We start from the raw sequence: 18,888 nt of genomic DNA, 5'->3' as shown, positions 1-18,888 counted from the left end.
TAGGTCAGAGGTCCAGAGGTCAGCGTAGGAATGCGATGTAACAACGGGCACTCCATCCAGCAGACTAAAGACCTAGATAGGTGGGCGTTGGACAGAGTTGCTGTGTCTGTTGCCAGGAGGCCCACAGAGGCTGAATTCCAGTGCCCACAGTTCTTGGTCTCTGTTCACTCTGGCCTTGTTGTTTCTCTTGGAAAACTTCTACTCTTTCTGTGAAGTTTTATTTTTAAAAAGGCAAAAAAGCATACTAATTTTAACTTCATTAAAACTGTGGGAGGGGGAAGGTTCATTGAACCTGTATGATTTTTTTAAAAAAAATCAGAAATTAATTTTCATTTGCTGTTTGTCTCCTAGATGACGCAGAGACATTTGAAAAGCTGTAGTTTTGCTAAGAAGGGGGTGGGCACATCTTATTTGGAGGGGGAACTGATTGTGTATGTGACTAATGTTGAGGGTTTCAATTTTAATTTTTTTCTATCCTCTCTTTAAAAATTTTTTTTAAATTTTTCACGTTGAATTGAATCAACCAATTGTTTTTCAAAATCATGGGTGGATTCTTGATAAATGGAAAAATGGGACTTAGCTATGAACTAAAAATAAGGATTACTTTAAAAAGACCATGAAAAGAAAAGTTATTTGGGACCCTGTAATCCGTCAACAAGGATTCTGTATACTGCAGCATTACCCATTCAAAATGTGTACATAAAAGCAACTGCATTGTATTATTATTATTAATAATAATTACTAATAAGATGTCAAGGTAAGCCTACATTATATGTAAAAAAGAAAAGAAAGATTATGTGTGTGCATGTGTGTGTGCATGTGTATGTGCGTATGTGTGTGTAGATGTGTGCATGCGTGTGTATGTATGTATGTGTGTATGTGTGTGTATATGTGTGTGGGTAGTGGTGGTTGTGGTTTGTGTATGTGTGGGTATATGTATGTGTTATATGTGTATGCATGTGTATGTGTGTGGGGTGAAGCAAAATGTGTTGTGTGTGTATTGTTTATGTTATGTGTATATGTGTTATGTATGCGCTGTGTGTGTCTGTGTGCATTATGTGTGTGTGTTGTATGTGTGTATGTGTGTGGGTAAGCAAACGTGTTATATATATGTGTGTGTTGTGTGTATATGTGTGTTGTATACGTGTTATGTGTGTATAAGTGTGTTATGTATGTGTTGTATGTATATATATGTTGTATGTGTGTGTTATGTGTGTGTGTTTGTGTGTGCATGTGTTCTATGTGTGTTGTGTATGTGTATATTGTGTTGTTTGTGAAGTATATATGTGTATGTGCTGTGTGTATATTGTATATATGTGGATATATGTATGTGTTGTTTGTGTATGCTTGTGTGTTATATATGTTGTGTGTATGTTTATGTGTTGTGTGTATTGTGTGTGTATGTATGGCGTGGTGTGTGGTATGTATGCATTGTGTGTGTGTTGTATATGTGTGGGTATATGTATGTGTTATATGTGTATGTGTGTGTTATGTGTGTATGTGTTATGTATATGTTGTTTGTATGTGTTATTTTGTGTGTAGGTGTTGTGTGTGCATGGTATGTGTGTGTCATATGTTATGTGTGTATGTGTGTTGTGTATGTGTTGTATGTGTGTTTATGTTAGAGTGTGGTATGTTGTGTATATTGTATATATGTATATACGTTGTGTGTGTTTGTGTATGTGTGTATATGTATGTGTTATTTGTGTATGTGTTGTATATTATGTGTGTGTGTGGTATTTGTGTGTGTGTTAGCATGTGGTGTGTAAATGTTAGTGTGGTGTGTGTATGTATATGCGTTGTGTGTGTTGTGTATGTGTATATATGTATGTGTTGTGTGTGTGTTGTATGTGTATCTGTTTGTGTGTGTGTAGTATGTGTTGTGTGTATGTGTTATGTGTATGTTGCATGTGTTTCTGTGTGTAATGTGTGTTGTTGTGTGTGTTATGTGTATGTGTATGTGTTGTTGTATGTGTGTTATGTGTATATTGTATGTGTTTGTGTGTGTAGTGTTTGTTGTTGGTGTGTGTGTGTGTTCTGTGTATGTTGTATGTATCTGTTTGTGTGTGTAGTGTGTGCTGGTGTGTGTGTGTGTGTGTGTGTGTGTGTGTGTGTGTGTGAGGTTACGTGGTAGAGAGCAGTGAAGCAAACGTAGGTTAAGCCTCCACAAAATGGCTTCCCCCAAATGGGCAGCTTACATTTCATGTTCACTCGATAAACATCTACAGTCAGTGGTCTGCGGGGTCTGGCTAGAATTCAGAAAACAACAGACTGTTAGACACCTGTCATTGAACAAGGGATTTTAAGACCACAGAGAACACTCCGACAGCCAGGCTCTCAGCTTTGAGAACGCCATATAGGATTTTCTCACGGGCTCGATGAGCATGAGCATCTCAGAGTTAGAGGCCTGGGTCCTTCACGTACTTACCTTGCTACCTTTGGGAGAGAAAAAAAGGCCCTGGCATTTAATCTCTGTGATTTGAGTGGATGTGCTCACGAAATGGGGTGCTGAAGTGCTTTTATTGCCCAGTACTGTTTCAAAGGACTGATGTGACTAGACAGAATACTTTAAAAAAAATGCAGAGTGCAATTAAAAACATGTCACCATTATCATCGGTGGCCACTAACAATGTTAGAACCATGAGTTACCCCGCTTTTCAAGGCTGGGGGTGATCCCACTCCCTATGGTTCATACCATCTTCTCGTGTTAGACCATCTGAACTAGATAAAGATAAAATTACCTATTTAGAAAAAAAATGTTTTTGAGAGAAATTAAAAAAATTTTAAAGTACCTCTGCAAAACATGTTGTTATTGCAGATGCTATTGGGAGGTAGGATGAGGATGAAGATCTTCCTTAACTTTAAATGTTGGGGTGAGATAGGGGGAGCTATACACTGCTTCTCATTGCAAGAAAATGGCTGCATTAAAAAAAATACAGAAAACCAAAAAACCAATCCGCACGCTGAGATGCAGTACTGTATCACTTAGCAGCCAAATAAATTACTATATACAATTGTAATTTGCTGTAAAAATAAGGTGTTAATAATACAGTGGTCATACTAAACATCGTGCTTTACCTATACACAGAGGTACTAAAAAATTTTGATCCAGTAGCCCCTTGCAATTCTAAACCAAGAAATAATATCTAAATCAAGCTTTGAAAAGAAAAAAAAAGGACTAACCCACAGATTTCAAGCTAACAGAAACATGAAAACATTCCTTGATTATATTATGTTAAAAAGCCTCAGCTCTCTATACATTATAGAATTTTTATTATTATCTTGCTATTTTTCTATCTATCGTCTATCTTTGAAAATAATTCTAGCAGTATGATGCTTGGGCAATAAAAACAGAGTGTGCACACAGAAAAATGCTTTTGTTTTTCAAAAAAATGCAACAGATGAATCTGGATGTGACACATGAAGAAGCATGTTACAGGATGGCCACTTGATCTACACTTTCTGGGGTCAGACAGCATAGATATCTTGTTTAACGTAATGAAGCTAGGTAGCTAGTGAAAAAGTCTCGTAACTGTGAGTAAATCCTTTCCCTTCTACTTCGCCCCTCCCCAATCAATAACAGGGACCCAGATACAATCCCTGTCTTGCTGCTTGATCGAAATGAAAGCAGCCTCGTGGGAAACTGCAGCCTGCTTTGACAGACAGGGGCTGCTGCAGTCTCACTCGGCAGGCACCAATGGCCATCTTAGAGACTCAGGCGAGGCCTAGGCTAAGGCTGAGCAGCCTGTCTTCTGGACCAGAATGCGTCTAAAAGAACACAGTGGCTCTGTTCCATAAAGGGCAGGCAGGCCAGTGCCATGGTACCCCCTAAAAATGTGCTTCTGTTTGGGTTTAATTATCCCCTCTAGGAAAAAAAATCTAAGGGATACAAGGGAAACATCCGCTATTCTGAAGGAAGCTTGATCCCAGCCCTGAGGTTTGGTGCAGAGAACTGCAGTAGCAGAGTGCGTAACTTCCAAGCACCTTCTCCCTGTATTGAGGTGGGGGCTGGACAGAAGACCCCAAGTCCTGTTACTATAGGACACTTAAATGAAAATTTCCTGAGAAATCTTTGTTTCTCAAGCAAGGCGGCTGAGACTCCAGAATATAAGGGGCGTGTGTCCACTTGACTAACTAACTGGGATTCAGATATGCACAGTCACTTGGGTCTTCTACCTGCAGACATCTGTGTCCCCACCCACTGCCAACTCTCAGGTCAGCTTCTCAGAGTACAGAAATGAACCTGCAGTGAGATCGAAGCCTTCTCATGTGGGGTACTGTGCTTTTTACGTAACAGGGACATTTGAAATTCATAGCAACCTCCCTTCTTCCATGTGCTGGAGTCAATGATACCAACGTTTTCCCCAGGTAGGCATAAATAAAGTGACCATTCCATCTAAAATCATGATTTGTGGGAGGGGACATCGCAGCAGCACAGCCATGCCAAGGTCTTTAATAAACATCGTCACAGATTACCAAATGTTGCACAGACAAATGGAGCATACAGCCTTAGACACTGTGATCCTGAGATCCCTTGACAGGTTTTAAAGAATAAAATAAATTAATTGTGGAGAGCCACTCATGAAGATTTTATTTAAGCCACAGATAGAGACCATTGTTAATTGCTGTTCTGATTAATCTGGCGAGAAGAATGAATGCCTCAGGTTGGAGATGAGAAGTCTGATGTGGGAGGGGCTCTGGCTGCAGGATGAGGGGAGGGGTGTCTGTGAAGGGAGGGACATGGAGAGCTGGGGAGGGGGTCGTACAGAGGGCGGTGGAAGATGAGGGCCTCAAAAGGCACCTATCTGGCTGGCATAACATTTCTTTAATCTTCATCCTAAAAATCTTTATTTTTTTCATCACAAACTGACTTATAGAAGATCTTACCTTTAGTCCAAGCTATAGCTGCTTGAAAAAAAGATTCACAAGCAAACATATACAGACTTCACAAGTGAGATTACGAGCTTCCCAGGCATTGTCCACACGCTCAGTATGCACTCTGATTATTTATTTTGTTTATTTTAATTGCAATTAAAATACAAAGGCAACATTGTACCTCCCAATATACAACTTCCAACCCTCTTAAACTAGGTCCCTCCTGCCACAAATTTTAAAAATATAAGTGATTGCCTTACCTCGGGCTCTTCACTAAGAAGAAAATTGTTTTTTTATATGTATATATTATATGTAATATATATGTGTGTTTATTTAAGCCCAGCCACGCCCACCCCTGTGTGTTTTGAATGTGGCTTTGCCAACGGGGCTAAAGCATGCTCCCCCCCTTTTCTCCTGCTCTATTCCCCACCCCCCACAGGTGGACCCAGTATGTGTGTGCGTGTGCACAGAATACAAAATACACATGTTTTGAACAACCCCAAAGCCCCAGATACCTAAGTGTCTGTTTTTTTCAACCATTAAGGCGGGAGGGTTTGACGTATGTATTGAGAACTGAGGAAATGCTTAACGCAAAGGGAAAAAGAGAGACATACCGGGGAAAAAGGTCATGGAGGCCCGCGGCGGCGGGCCCCACTCCCCCCAGCCATCGGCCCAGCAGATTACCCAGGATGCCACGCCACCGTTGCCTGCGCGTTTTCCCTCTGCTCGCTGCAGAGAGTCTGCACACAGGTTATTACAGAGTGTACCAACACGGAAAGTTTTGGTCGCGCCATGGCGCAAATCACAAGGCAACCTATTTCAGAGTACAAATATAAAATCGGCGGGTACATTGAAAGTGTCTGGGGTGGGAACTGGGACACACTGAGCATGTCATGCACAGGCGAACACAGAAAATGGACACCAACACACACCAACAACAAGCTGTCTGAGTCGAAGCAGCCGTGCTAGGCGAGGCGGGGGCGCGCACCCCGATGGCCCTAGCCCACCGCGGTCACGAACAATCGAGCCGGGGGAGCCCCGAAGGGCCCACCCCAGCAGTTCTGGGCTCACCTCACGCCCCCGCCTGTCCAGCCTAGGATCGCTGGCGCTGGCGCTGGCCTCCGGCCGGTAACGACCCTCAGTGTCGCTCGGCACCACTTTTCTCCCTGGAGGGCATACAGTTCGGCCACCCGAACACTCCAAAAGGCCCCTTTCCCACCCCAGGGCAGAGTTGGGGTCCCTCCCTGGAACTTCTAACAGGGTATCCAGACCCCTCCTCCCACGGGCAAGGCCCAAGCCCCACCGGAAGGCCCTACCACCCCCTCCCCGGGTGCCCGGGGTGGCCCTACTGCCCAGGGGCAGAAGCTGCGGCATTACCTAGAAGCAGCAGGCGGTGTGTACACATGTAGTCCATCTTCTCCTCCTCCAGTTGCTTGTCGATGAGCTTGCTGCGTTTCTTATCTGCGCGCTTCTGCTCTCGCATCTCCATGGCTTCTTTGCGCATCTGTTTGCGCCTCTCTTCCATAGGATCCTTGGCCTTCCCGGGGCTGAGGGATCGTGATCGGGTACACTCAGATAGACCGAAGCAGCTTCCGAAGGCTCGGGCGAAGAAGTTGCGGACCGGGTTGCTCCCGACTGTGTGGCTCCGGGGCTGGCCAGGGCGGCGGTTTCGCCGCAGAAGCCACTGGAAGCAGCCAGTGGCCCCTTCTTCCGACTCATCGCTGGAGGACTCGATCTCGCAGATGCCGGACGCAGCCTCATACCTGCAGCAGCTTCGGCCACGTTCGTATTTGTCAGGCCAGGCACTCGGCCGCGGAGCAGGCCGCGGAGTAGGCGGGTCAGCAACCTGGATCTCCGGGCTGGGGGGTCTAAGATGGGCCCTGCTTGGGGCGGCAGAGGCTGACCGGCCGGCAGCGACTGCGCGGGCAGCAGAGGCTGCTCGGGCGGCAGCTGCTGCGCGGGCAGGGAGGGATGCCCGAGCGGCTGGAGTAGCCGAGAGTGACCTGGCTCCCCAGACCAGAGGACCTGCATAGGCTGCTCTAGCGGCGGCTGCCCTAGCAGCGGCTGACATCGCTGAGGCTCCAGGGACAGCCCCGGCGGCTGGATGGGCTCTGGCAGAAGGGACAGCCCGGGTAGCGGGCTCCGTAGGGGTGACGGGGGCTGCCCGGGCGGCAGGCTCCGCCGGCGTGGCAGAGGCTGCCGCGGCTGCGGGCTCCTCTTGGGTGTCGGGGACTGCCCCGGAGGCAGACTCGGCTTCGGTGTCAGGGACTGCCTCGGCAGCTGGCTCGGCGGCTGGCTCGGCGGCTGGCTCGGCGGCTGGCTCAGCGGCTGGCTCGGCGGCTGGCTCGGCGGCGGCGGCGGCGGCTGGTTCTCTGTTGTCTTCGGACTCGGCAGGGGTGGCTGGGGCTGTCCCTCCGTCTGGTTCTGCCCGGACATCTGGGCCCGCATCTTCAGAAGCAGGCGGAAGATCGGTGGGCATGGTTGGGACTCCTCCGACTTCCTCAGGACCGATCTGAAGAACTGCGTGTGTAGCTGAGTCCGGATCGGCTTTGGAAGAGTCCGTTCCGGACTCCGCAACAGGAGCTGGCTTGATATGCACTGTTTCAGGTTGGGTGGGGGATCCTTCTCCTCGCTCGAGGGAGGGGACTTTTGCCTCCTCTGCAGTGGTGCTGCTGATAGGGCTGTTTCCTGTCTCGGCTGCTTGTCGCTCAAGTGGGGGTCTCTTTGCGTGCTCGCTCTTAACTGGGGCTCCCGAGACTTCGATGGGCGGGCCATCACTTGCGATTGGGGGGCTGTCCATATTGACAGCGGTGTCGTCGTCGACCCCAGTGGAGGCTCTGCCAATCTCAAGCAGGGGTCTGGTGATCTCCATTGGGGAAATGTCGTATGCGAAGTTAGGAGATCTGACAGCCTCGCGGAATGGTCTGCCAATGGCGCCCTGGACCCAGAGGGGAGGCGCGTTCGCGGCGGGAGCGAGGCAGAGCGTACTCGGGACCGCGACTGTCGGGAACTCGCCGCCAATGCCGATTTGTGGCGTGACTCGCGGGAGTCCTGGGGGTGGGCTATCGCCCCCGAATTCTTCTCCATCGAGCTGAAATGGCACAGATTCTTCAGGTGGAGGGCTGTAGTCTTCTCGGAAGCCAGTGTTTTCAAATCCGAGGTTCCCGGGCTCCGCGGGAAGAGCTCTGGAGACCCATGCTTCCGGACCCCCTGGCGCAAGGTCTGGGACTTGCAAGGGAGGCTGGCAACGGTCTTCCTGGGCAGGCTCATTGAACTCAAATGGCATAGCTTCTTCTGGTGGGGGGCTATAGGCTCCCAGGCCTGGGTGTGCACCAGTGGGGGTCCCGGGCTCCAAAATCGCTGGGTTGAAGGCTTTGATGCCTGATGGGGTCCCAGATGGTCCAGGCTGCTCCAGGGTGGGCCAGAAATCTCCCAGGCTGGGCTGTTGGATCTCGAATGGCATGGCTTCCTCTGGAGGTGGGCTGTAGTCTCCGCCCACTTGGACTTCCTCGAAGGCCTGACTGGGGCTCTGGATGTCAGATTTGGAGTCTTCAGGGGGTCCACAGACCTCACTGTCAGTCTCGTCGGGGATGGGCTCATTGTTAGACGGTTCGGTCTCCATTTCTTCGGCTGGGCCAACCCCAGCACCGGGGGCAGCGGCCCCTTGGGCTTCCAAAGGTTCTTGCTCGGGCTGGTCCCCGACTTCAGGGGGGATATCGTGTTGTCCTGACATATTATTGCCGTGGAGGCAGTTGAGCATGCCCATAACACGGTGGCGGCTTTCAAAATAAATTTGGGGCCCCGTAAGACGGAGCACCCAGCCAAACTAGGGTGAAAAAAAATATATTTTTTAAAAAAATTCAAGTTTTGGCTGGAAAGTTCTCCAGCCTCAGTTTCCAACCTTCGTAAGGATCGGTGATCCGGGACTAGAACCCATGGCCATGGCTGAAGCGAGTCATCTCTTGCTGGCGAGGTCTGGCACCTTCCAAGTTACCTTTACCCCTTCGGGCTGTGGTCGGCCAGCAACTTTAGGAACTTTTTTGTGCTCTCTTCTTACTTTGGTCTACTTTAGCTCCGCCTTCTTGGCATCCAAGAGCGTGCCGATTCGTCTCGAAAATCGTAAGTAGAACTCTTTCTCTGCCGCCAGAGGACGCCGGTCTCAGTGCTGAGCCGGCTCTGGGAGCTGGCTCCGGGTGCCAGCTGCTCCCGACTTTGGGTAAGGGGGCGGATGAGCGGAGGCCTCGTAGGGACGTTCAGCTCCGTCCTCTTCTCTCCCGGACTGATTCCGAGTCTCTCTTCCTCGCTTTTTCTCTAGCCAGAGAGAGCGCGAGCTCTCTTGCGTTGCTGGGACACGTGACGCAAGACGTGGGCATTGGCCTGTTAGAGTACAGGAGCTGAAAGCCTCCCTCCCCATCTGATTCTTCTGGACGGGAGGAGGGACTGCAGGAGGGCTTTATCACCCCAGATTACCCTAGTATGCGGCGAATCTTTTATCTAAAGACCCTACACTCAGGCCAATTATCCATATTCATCTCCAAGCCAGGAAAAGGAGGCTTTAGGATACAAGGAAAGGGGGTAGAGGCAAGCACTATAAAATGCGACAGGTGGTCGTGAGCCCACCGGAAGGGGAGGGGGGGTGAGGAAGTGCGGAATGTAAACACGCAATTTGTTATTTAAATGCTCCGGGTAGTTTTTTTTTCTCTTTTTGATGTTTACGTTTGCTGTTTGTCGGGGATGGCTCGGCAAATACTGTCAATGTCCCCCATCCCCATTACACCTAGAGTGGCCTAATGTGACGCAGTCAGGGCTCGCTCTGTTTATGTGGGTGGTGACGCAGTATGAATAAAGGTCTCGGTAGTGCACTGCGGAAAATCAAGCAAAGCCCCCTTAGGCGGTACTCATGGTTGCCGCGTTCGTGCAGACAGGGGAGGGGACCCGGGGCTTACCGAAAGACCCCCTAGCTCAGGGCTCGCACTTCTGTGTTCTGGGTAAGGGCCAAAGGAGATTTGGGGTGTGGTTGATGGCCCATTTAGGGTGGTCTTAAAGACTAGAAAACCCGATTATGCCCTTAACCCACCAACCAACCGTGCTGTGGTGGCAACGGCTGCAGGGACTCCCGTCTTCCAGCCACCAGTGCCAGCTGCCGATTCCGTGTCCGGTTCCTCTATATAGATAGCCCTTCTCCAGACCCCTTCCATCCCCTTCTCTGTTGTGAGCACCATAAAGCATTTGCTGTACTTTGAACTGCAACAGCCCACCCAAACGATATTAAGCGCGGCCACAAAGCCCGCGGCTGCGCGCCCCTTGTGGTGCCGCGGTGGGCTCAGAGCTGCAGGAGATAAATAGTCCCGTTGCCCGGTGGGCTCAGCGAATAATCACAAAATGCTTTTAGGTCTGGGATCTGCAGAGGAACTCAGGACAGGGGTGAGGGTTTTTTTGTTTGTTTGCCTTTCGGGTTTTGGTCTTTTGTTGTGCCGCTCTCAGAGCATACAAACGCGGCACGCGCACACCGCCGTCATTTTGCCAGTAGGTAATGGCGATGGCGAGAGGCATTGTCTTTTGTTGCAGTACAGCTAGGCAGTAGGCAGGTCTGACCTGCAGGACCCTGAGGAAAGAGTATGGAGTGGTACATGAGGCGGGCTGCGGCAATTATGCACCAGGCAGATGGCTATATTGAAAGACACATGCGGGTGTGCCGCGGCATGATTTAATTCTCAGAAGTCTAACATGTCCCTCTTCCCACTGCAGGCTCAGCACACTACAGCCCCTTGCCAACAGCGTCCACGTGGTCACCCTGAGTACAGGAAAGCAGACAATGTGAAGCCTTAGAGAATGCCTGCGATCTCCCGAAGGCGTGTCACCTCAGCTCTACGGCTCAACACACTGCATGCCGGACACTTTGAACTTTGGTCCAAAGTTTGGCCAACTACCCCCACTCAAAATGGCGAAACGGTTTGAACACACACGGAATGGGCCAACTGGGTCTCAACCACTAACCCACTCCCCTCCGACCCCAGCGACAGGTCAGCTATTGGGCTGGGGTCACGCCAATCAAGGATTCCTGGCGAATGAGCAGGGGGCTTCAGACCGGAAACCGGATATGGGTGGGAGGTCCAAAAGGGGGCGCCGCGTTGGAACGCCCAAAGAGGTTGTGCTTGCTGGGTTGGTTGGAAGCAGTTGGCGGGCGGGCGTATGGCGGTCAGGCCTAGAAGGCCACGGTCGCCGTAAGTTCCTTGGGGGATCAAGCTTTTTGATCCCCTAACTTGCCAAGGCAAGGTGGGAAGGTCAGGGACACCCATGGACCATCTCTTGGGCTCATAATGGCGGTAGGCTAACCCACTTCACAGAGAGGGCTATCGCCGAGGCACCGCGAAGAGAGGCTTTTCCAGGGGCTGGAGGTGGTGAGCCAGGCCTATGGAGAGAGAGAGCATACTGCTCCGATGCAGACGAGCAGTACAAGATGGACAGAGTTCATTTCCCAGGGATGCTGAACCCTGCACAAGGTGAAAGGTCAGTAGACGCTGAGGTTGGAGACCCTAGGAGACCGCCACGCGGATCTCGTGGGCTTTCCAGGCCTCTCACACCCATCCCCAAAGCACCATTCATCAAAAATATGGGTTCAGGTTCTCTTTGTTCAGACATTGTCATGATCTGTAAGGATCCTTTGTTCCACGTTATTCCTTATATCATGCTTCTCTGACAGGGAGAAACATCCAGAGCATGCCAGTCTCCTTGTGAAAGAACAGAACAGCATGAAAATGGAAAGAGAAGACCTCCAATAGGAGGTTGCAAAGACCAGGTGGAGAAAATGGCGCCTCGAATGGGTTTCCATAGCAAGATGTCTTGACTGACTAGAAGGGGCGGGGCAGAGCGGGCACACCTTCACCTATCTGGAACAAAGAGTCCAATGTAAGGAAGTGTGGGGCCTGCTTGCATAAACGATCGGACACCTTTGCTCCAGTAGAAGCAGTAGGGAAGAAGGGAGAAAAATGGTTGTGCTTTCTGAGGCGTCCATGCAGCATCCGGGTTCTTTTGGCAGGAAGTGAAGAGGAGGAAATGGAGTAGACGGTGGAAGGTGTGTTTTTTCTCACCCTCTTGGCAGATGAAGATGTGAATCAAGTTTTAGAAAGGGGAAAACCAACATGGAGGGTGATTCTGATAAAGGGAACAAAAGAAGGCTGTGCACAAAGGAGGTTCAGCAGCGGAAGCCCTTAGAGCAGAGACCCAGACACAATGGAAAAAGGAGACTTAAGTGTTCCACGGGCTTCCTGGAAGCTCCGTGGAAACGTTGTAAAGGGCGGAGAAGTCAAAGACTACCTTCCACCTGGGTTGTAGACACTGGGAATTACAGAGGAGAGTCAGGGAGGGGCTGGCGCAGAGGTAGAGTCTTTCTTTGATTTCAGACATGGCAGATTTGAAAGGAAGGTGGGCGGGTTGAGGGAGATCTTTTACAACCAGTCTCTGGCAAGGAAAGGTCTGGAGTTTAGGAGAAGGGTAGAAAGTAAAAATTCAAATTGTCCATCAGCTTTACTAAGGTTTGAAATGTGTGAGTCAGATAAAATTTCTCCAGTGGAAGGAGATGTAGTCAAGGGGAGAAGAGCTGGAGAGAGCAGAGCAGGCTCCAGAGCCAGAAATGGGAGCAGCCCTTGTGTGTGCATCATGGCTGCGTAGCCCCACACTGGGGACTGGGGTCAGGTGATGTTTTGCTATGGTGACTGTCCTATGCGAGGCAGGATATTATACAGCTTGCCCCCTTAATAGTAATTAATAATACCAACGTCCTCAGAGTTTATCCAAATAACCCTCTGATACAAAATTACCGCCAGTTGCAGAAGCTGAGAGTCTTTACATAGACTTTAAAAAGAAAAAGGGGGGGGGGCTTAGTTTAAAGGTAAATTCCAACTGGGAAAGACAGAGCTCAGTACTCGATCCTGATTATCCCCCTGCCCTGTGTTCTTATTCTCCTAGAGTGGCTGAGCAGAGACAGTTGGATGCCCAGAGCTGAGGGCAGAGGCTTTGCTGTACACCAGCAGCAAGTTGGAAAGGGCCCCACAGAGAAGCCAAGCATCGCAAAAGGTAACTAACTGAATGGCCTGGCCAAAGGATTTGGGGAGCCCAGGATGGTAAGAGCTGGAGGTGATCAGTGTGCAGGTTGACTGGGAGTCACCGTGGGTTGCACTTAGTGCCTGTTCAAGTTGGTGACCTTGCTGGCTTAACACATGACACGGATGGGAAGGAGCCATTGCTGTTGGCTGTTGGCTGTTGGTGAGCACTTGGGTTGAGGCCTCACCCTACTAGGAGTGAGGTTTCTAATGGTCTCACGTTATAACTCTACAGCAGGAAAAGCTCTTTCCCCCCCTCCCTGCTTATTCGTGTGCGGGCTTGGGTGAGTGTGTGCGTGCATGCTGAAAGCGCGCGCGTGTGTGTGTGTGTGTGTGTGTGTGTGTGTGTGTGTGTGTGTCAGAAGACACGTGAGGGCCAGAAGACAGCCCGTCGGAGCTCATTCTCCGAGTCCATGAATTAAGCACCTTTGTTCACCCATATCACCAGCTCCCTAGCAAAAGATAAGAGATGTTGTCCCTATTCCTGATGACTTCCTCGTGATGGTTGTGGTGGGGGAGGAGGGAAGATGCTGAGAACCCTGGGCAAAACGAGGCCTGCGCGAATAAGCTCCGAGTCGCAAAGCTGTGGGTGGGGAAGGAGTGAGTGCCAAAGAAAGAGTAATAGGCACGAAGGGCCAAAGCTAAGCTTGAGGTCTTGACCCATCCTCCACACGGTAATGTGCTAGAGTGACAGGCTGTAAGGGAAGATGGTGCCTCGGTTGGACAATGGGGTTTTCTGTATTAGAAAGGAATGGTAAGAACTATTCCTGTTTCCGCTGGGCTGTGCTTCTCTGAGGAGAGTCAATTTGCTCACTGCAGTTGGCCCAGATGCCCAAGTGAGAAATATCAGGGTGACCTTTGACAGTCACGCCAACCAGAAGGAAGCCTCATTACTGAAAAAGGCGTGGTTCCACTTTTCTGTGATACCCTGGGCTGGGTGCTTGTTAACAGTCAACAATTGTGTTTATACTTACATTTTAGGGTTGCTTTTTGGTTTTTTTGGGAGGGTTGGAGGGGAGGTTGTTTTCTGTCAAAAGCCCAAGGCCCAATCACATATCTCAAGTAGCATCTTCTTAACTGTTTTGATTTATCTCTGTAGCCACAAAAGAGAAAGCCAAGTAGGATAAGGTCTCTTAGGAAGAAGAGAGGGTGGAGTGAGCAAGATGGTGGCGGCGGGGGTGGGGTGAGGGTGGGGGCACAGAGGCTAGGAATAGCAAGACAATTGGCAGGAAGGTTCCTTTTGGCTTGTAGCTTTGGGGATGGGGCAGCCTAATGGGGAGCCTTCTCTGCATGTGGTCCATGTGTACCATTAATTTCCAGGCAAAGGAAACAGGTGCAGGGAAAGAGAAGCTAGGAAAAGAATTCAGGCAATCACTGAGTTGCTCAGCCTCCCAGTGACAAAGGTTTCCTGAGTGTTTCCCTGAGTAGCAATAAGACTTTGAAGCTGCTCAATTAATTACTGTTCAATTAAGACTGCTGCAGCCGGTCCCCTCCCCCCTCCCCACCATCCTCTCTGCCAGCCTTGGCCTGTGGAGGCAGCAGCAGCAGCAGCAGCAGCAGCAGCTTCCTGCTCTCTGCAGAAGGGACTGTTGTGTGGCTGGCCTGCTTTAGGCAAATGCTAATTAAAGGGAAGATCTCCCTAACAGAGAGGGCAAGATATTGGATTAGGGGCTGATGTGGGGCACATGTTAGGGGGATGAAATGATATTCATGAATACAGCTGGTTAACTCTGGATGAAAACCCCGGGACATGGGGTCGGTTGGGCCCCTCCCGCAGGCTTAGCAGTGGCTTGGTCTCAATGGCTTTCTTTGAGGAAGGTTCACCAAATTGTGCCTTTAACAAGAGCCATGTTCCTGCCACCTGCGCCTGCACAAGGTGTCCATATTTTGCTCTGGTTTCTTTGTGTAGCACAGCTGAGAATATAGCTGAGGCCACTGAGGGAGATGTACCTGTTCCAGATGAGAGAAACAACCAGGGGAAGGTGTCTACCAGAGGGGTAGGGGGTGAGGCCAGGGTAGGGGGTAGGGGGTGGGGGGTGGGTGGGCGGGGCTGGGGTGGAAGGAGTGGGAGCTTGGATTCAGGAAAGCAGTTGGGTTTCAACAGAAAGGCTATGTAGGATTTCTGTGACTAATGGTGGAAATTCTAGGCACCCAGGGGGCTTCAGGGCCTGAATGCTGTTTGAATTTAAAGGGGGTTGTGTCGCTCACCTCTTCACACAACCTCAATTATCCAAAGCAAATGTCCCTAATGAAGTCTGATTGAAACAGATGCTTAAGCCAGGACAGTCAGCCGGGCCTTGCCTGGGGGAGGGAGAAACCTGTGGACTCTAGGTCTGCATTCCTGCTCCTCTCACTTTGGTTAATGAATTTGAGGTGTTCTTATCAGAACTCCGTTCCGTAGAGGTGAAATTGAGATTCCCAGCTAGGTCTGTAAGACCGCAGGGGCAGTGACTTCAAGGGTGACTGATCTGAAATCCTCATTAGTCTTTGGCTATTGAAAAGACTCTTCCTAACATTGAGGCGATGTCCTGCCTGGTCTCTGAAGCTTGCTGTGTTTGGTTGTGTCCTCAACTGTTTTATTTCCCTATCTCTTCAAAGTCCTTTTGAGTCCCTGTAACATGTGTTGGCTTTTTGCCTCCCCCTTTCCCCCCAAGCTCTACCCTTGTGCAGAGTCTCTGCCTGGAGAGCAGAACGATGCAGCTTATCCTTGTTCTCCCTGTAACCAACCTCACAGCCCTTTTTTGCCTTCCTCACCTTGGGGCAGCTGTATCCCCTTGCTTATGTGTAACTTGCTCGTCTAAGATAACCCATAGGAAAACCACACAGGAGTGCCACATTGGAGGCTGGGGAACAATGCGCCCTGCTCCCCAGCTCTCCTGGGGTGTCCTGCTTCTGCTGGCTGAGCACTATCAATGAGTGACATCACTCTGCACTGCAGACTCCTGCACTGTGGACTCTGATGCCCCCCCCCCCCCATGCCAATACTCCTGCTTCCTGGCTGGGGATGGGACTCCCTGTCAAGGAGACTTTGGGAAAATAAATACTAGTAAAACTTGACCAAATTCTTAAATGCCCCAAAAGAGTTAAGACATGAAATAAATGGTCAATAAAAAGTCACTTAATTTACAGAACCAATTATGGGGAGAAGTGTTTGCTTTGTATGCCCTAGGCAGTGGAGCCAAATTTGGCATGTGTATTTGTGTCTGTGGGGTGAGTGTGGTATGTGTCCAGTGTGTGGGTGAGCTTGTGTGTGCATGAGTGTGTGTTTGTGTGTGTCTGGCATGTATATGAGTGTGGTGTGCTTGTGTGTGTGTGTGTGTGTGTGTGTGTGTCTGGCATGTATATGAGTGTGGTGTGCTTGTGTGTGTGCGTGTGTGTCTGGCATGTATATGAGTGTGGTATGCTTGTGTGTGTGTGTGTGTGTATGAGTATGGGCATTTGTGTGTGTCTGGTGTGCCTATGAGTGTGGGGATGTTTGTGTGCATCTAGTGTGTATGTGTGTGTGTGTGTGTGGTGTGCCTATGAGTGTGGGGATGTTTGTGTGCATCTAGTGTGTATGTGTGTGTGTATGTGTGTGTGGTGTGCCTATGAGTGTGGGGATGTTTGTGTGTGGTATGTATGAGTGTGGGTGTGTTTGTGTGTGTGTCTAATGTGTACTATATGAGTGTGGTGCACGTGTGTGTGGGTGGATGTGTTTGTATCTGGTGTGTATGAGTGGGTGTGTGCTTGTGTGTATGAATGTGGGTGTGGTATGTTTGTGTGGATGAGTGGTATGTGGTATGGTATTTGTGTGTGGATGAGTGTGTGCGTGTGTGTGGCCTCTGGGGTGTGAGCATGAGTGTCTGTGGTGTGTGTGGATGAGTAGGTGCATGTGTCTGGTATATGTATGCATGATTGTGGGGTGTGTTTGTGTGCTGTCTGTGGGATGTAAGTATGGATGTCTGGTGTGTTTGTATCAGTATGTGCATGTGTGTGATATGTGTATGCATGTTTGTGGTGTGTGTGTGTGTGTGTGTGCGCGCGCGCGCGTATGAGGGTGAACTTAGCTATTACCAGGTCTTGAAGCATATAAAAAAGATTATGTGAGCACTAAAACTGGAGACAGGCAGGGACCACTAGAGAAATTGCTGGAGAATAGCTCCTGAGAGGGGGGTGATAATGGGTAGGAGGTGAAACATTTCTTGTATCCCAACTATCTAGAGTCTCTAAGCCATTACTTAACCTGCACTGTCAGTTGGCTGCCCCCCTTACTTCATAGCGAGCATCTCTAATGGGCTTGTACTAACTGGGTTCTGGAAGGTTCTTTCTAGAGACTAACCACAGGGAGTTGGGGGGGATTGGAACATTCGACATTGTTAGGTGCTCTTCCCCCCTCACCCTCCCACCCTGACACAGTGAGTCATACATTCTCTACAAGCCCTCGTAGAGCGTTTGCCAGAGCTGAGATCAGACAACACAACACACTTCTTCAGTCAGTGCTTTTTATTTAGCCAATGTTTGAGATCCGAGAGCAACGCTAGAGCTCAAGGCGCGGCTCCACTTCTTAAACCAGAAAACCATTTTGTTCTGCTAGTGCATTTTAGAAGAAACTGAGGCAGAGGGGTGTGAGGGAAGACTGAGGCAGTCAACTGGGCTTAACCAGTATCTTGTGCCTTTTGTCTCATTCTGCTGCCCTGTCTGGGTGCGGGAGAGGTTAATTAGTGCCAAAACCCCGAAACAGGGCATTCCATTCCTCATGTGCAGCGTGGGATGAAAGGTATGGCTTGAGTCTCTCATCTCGGTACTGAGTGGTACTTTAGAGGGCAAATGAGAGTGACATCGATGGTCTCTGGCCCTGAACAATTAATTGATTATCATGACTTGCTTTTGTGATGGGCTGCTGTCCTGCTTGCCCCCACACCGTGGTCTCTGCTCAGTTTCCTCATCCTCTTTTTCTTTTAGACCATGACAAAAGGAGAAATTAAGTAAATCCAAAAAAAAAAAAAAAACCAAAAAAACAAAAAAAAAACCTTTATTCTTACCAGTTCTGATGTTTCAAGTTTCTTGTTAACAGAACACAGCTGCTAAAATGTAGGCTAAAGAGTCAAAGGTTGTAAACAATTCCAGAAGATAAAAGGCTTCAGGCACATAAAAAAAGCAAACAAACAAACAAGCAAACACTTAAAAATCAATTCTGGAGTTTACACACTCCCATCTCATTCTCCAATTCTCACAAATATAGTTAAAGAGTTTTATTGATAAACTAAAAAATACATCTGGGTTTTGCCACCACACAGTATTTGAACACTGCCACAAAATTTAAAAGAAATTCACCTAAAAGAAATTCAATAAGCGCACCCTTCCCCCACAGAAGGAAGTTTTCCCATTAGGCAAATGATTAGTGCAGCAAAAGATCCTAAAGGTTGTGGCGTGCAAGCAGTGTAACTAGCTTTGCCACCACCCCCACCCTGATCTGCTTGTCCCAGGGTGCATCTCCCTCAGCCAATCTACCTAGGACGGGAAAGGGCTAGCCAGTCCATTCAAATGCTAACCCCGCTTTAACAGGGTGAGACAAAGGGCCAGTAAGGGAGGTTTGAGGACCTGCTAGAAAAGCCCCTGGAAAAGGAAAGTCCTGAGCCTAGTTAGTGTTAGTGAATTAACTATTTCACAGAAAACGGTCTTGGAACGCACGTTTTACCAAAACCTCTTGTGGGGTGGTGGGGCTTTCCCAAGGGTGGTGTGCTAGTATATAGCCCGCTGGGGTTTTTTTCACCTGGAGTCAGAATAGTGCTAAGGAGGGGGAGGTGCTGAGAGGGAGCGTAGTGCGGGTGGGTGGGTAGCTGACTGGGCTAAGGCCGCCGTGACTCAGGTAGAGAGTGGAAGGTTACTAAGATAGCAAAATTCGCCTTCCTGTTTGAATGCCCCGAGTGTG

At 49.3% G+C, this 18,888-nt stretch overlaps 1 protein-coding gene across 7 annotated transcripts in view; it reads right to left on the bottom strand.

The window, feature by feature from the left end:
* Gnas (GNAS complex locus) overlaps positions 1–18,888 on the bottom strand; it is a 64,913-nt gene that overhangs the window by 42,670 nt on the left and 3,355 nt on the right. For 2 of the 7 annotated variants that reach the window (NM_021845.5, NM_001024823.4), the window contains exon 1: positions 6,253–8,644. In NM_021845.5, coding sequence (NP_068617.6) covers positions 6,253–8,641 — 2,389 coding nt within the window. In that variant the 5' untranslated portion in view covers positions 8,642–8,644. 7 annotated transcript variants of the gene reach the window in all.

Source organism: Rattus norvegicus, chromosome 3 (assembly GCF_021556685.1).
Source record: "Rattus norvegicus strain SHRSP/BbbUtx chromosome 3, alternate assembly SHRSP_T2T, whole genome shotgun sequence".
Classification (NCBI taxonomy): Eukaryota; Metazoa; Chordata; class Mammalia; order Rodentia; family Muridae; genus Rattus; species Rattus norvegicus.
The sequence above is the reverse complement of the archived record's forward strand: the minus strand, read 5'-3'. Positions and strand labels throughout refer to the sequence as shown.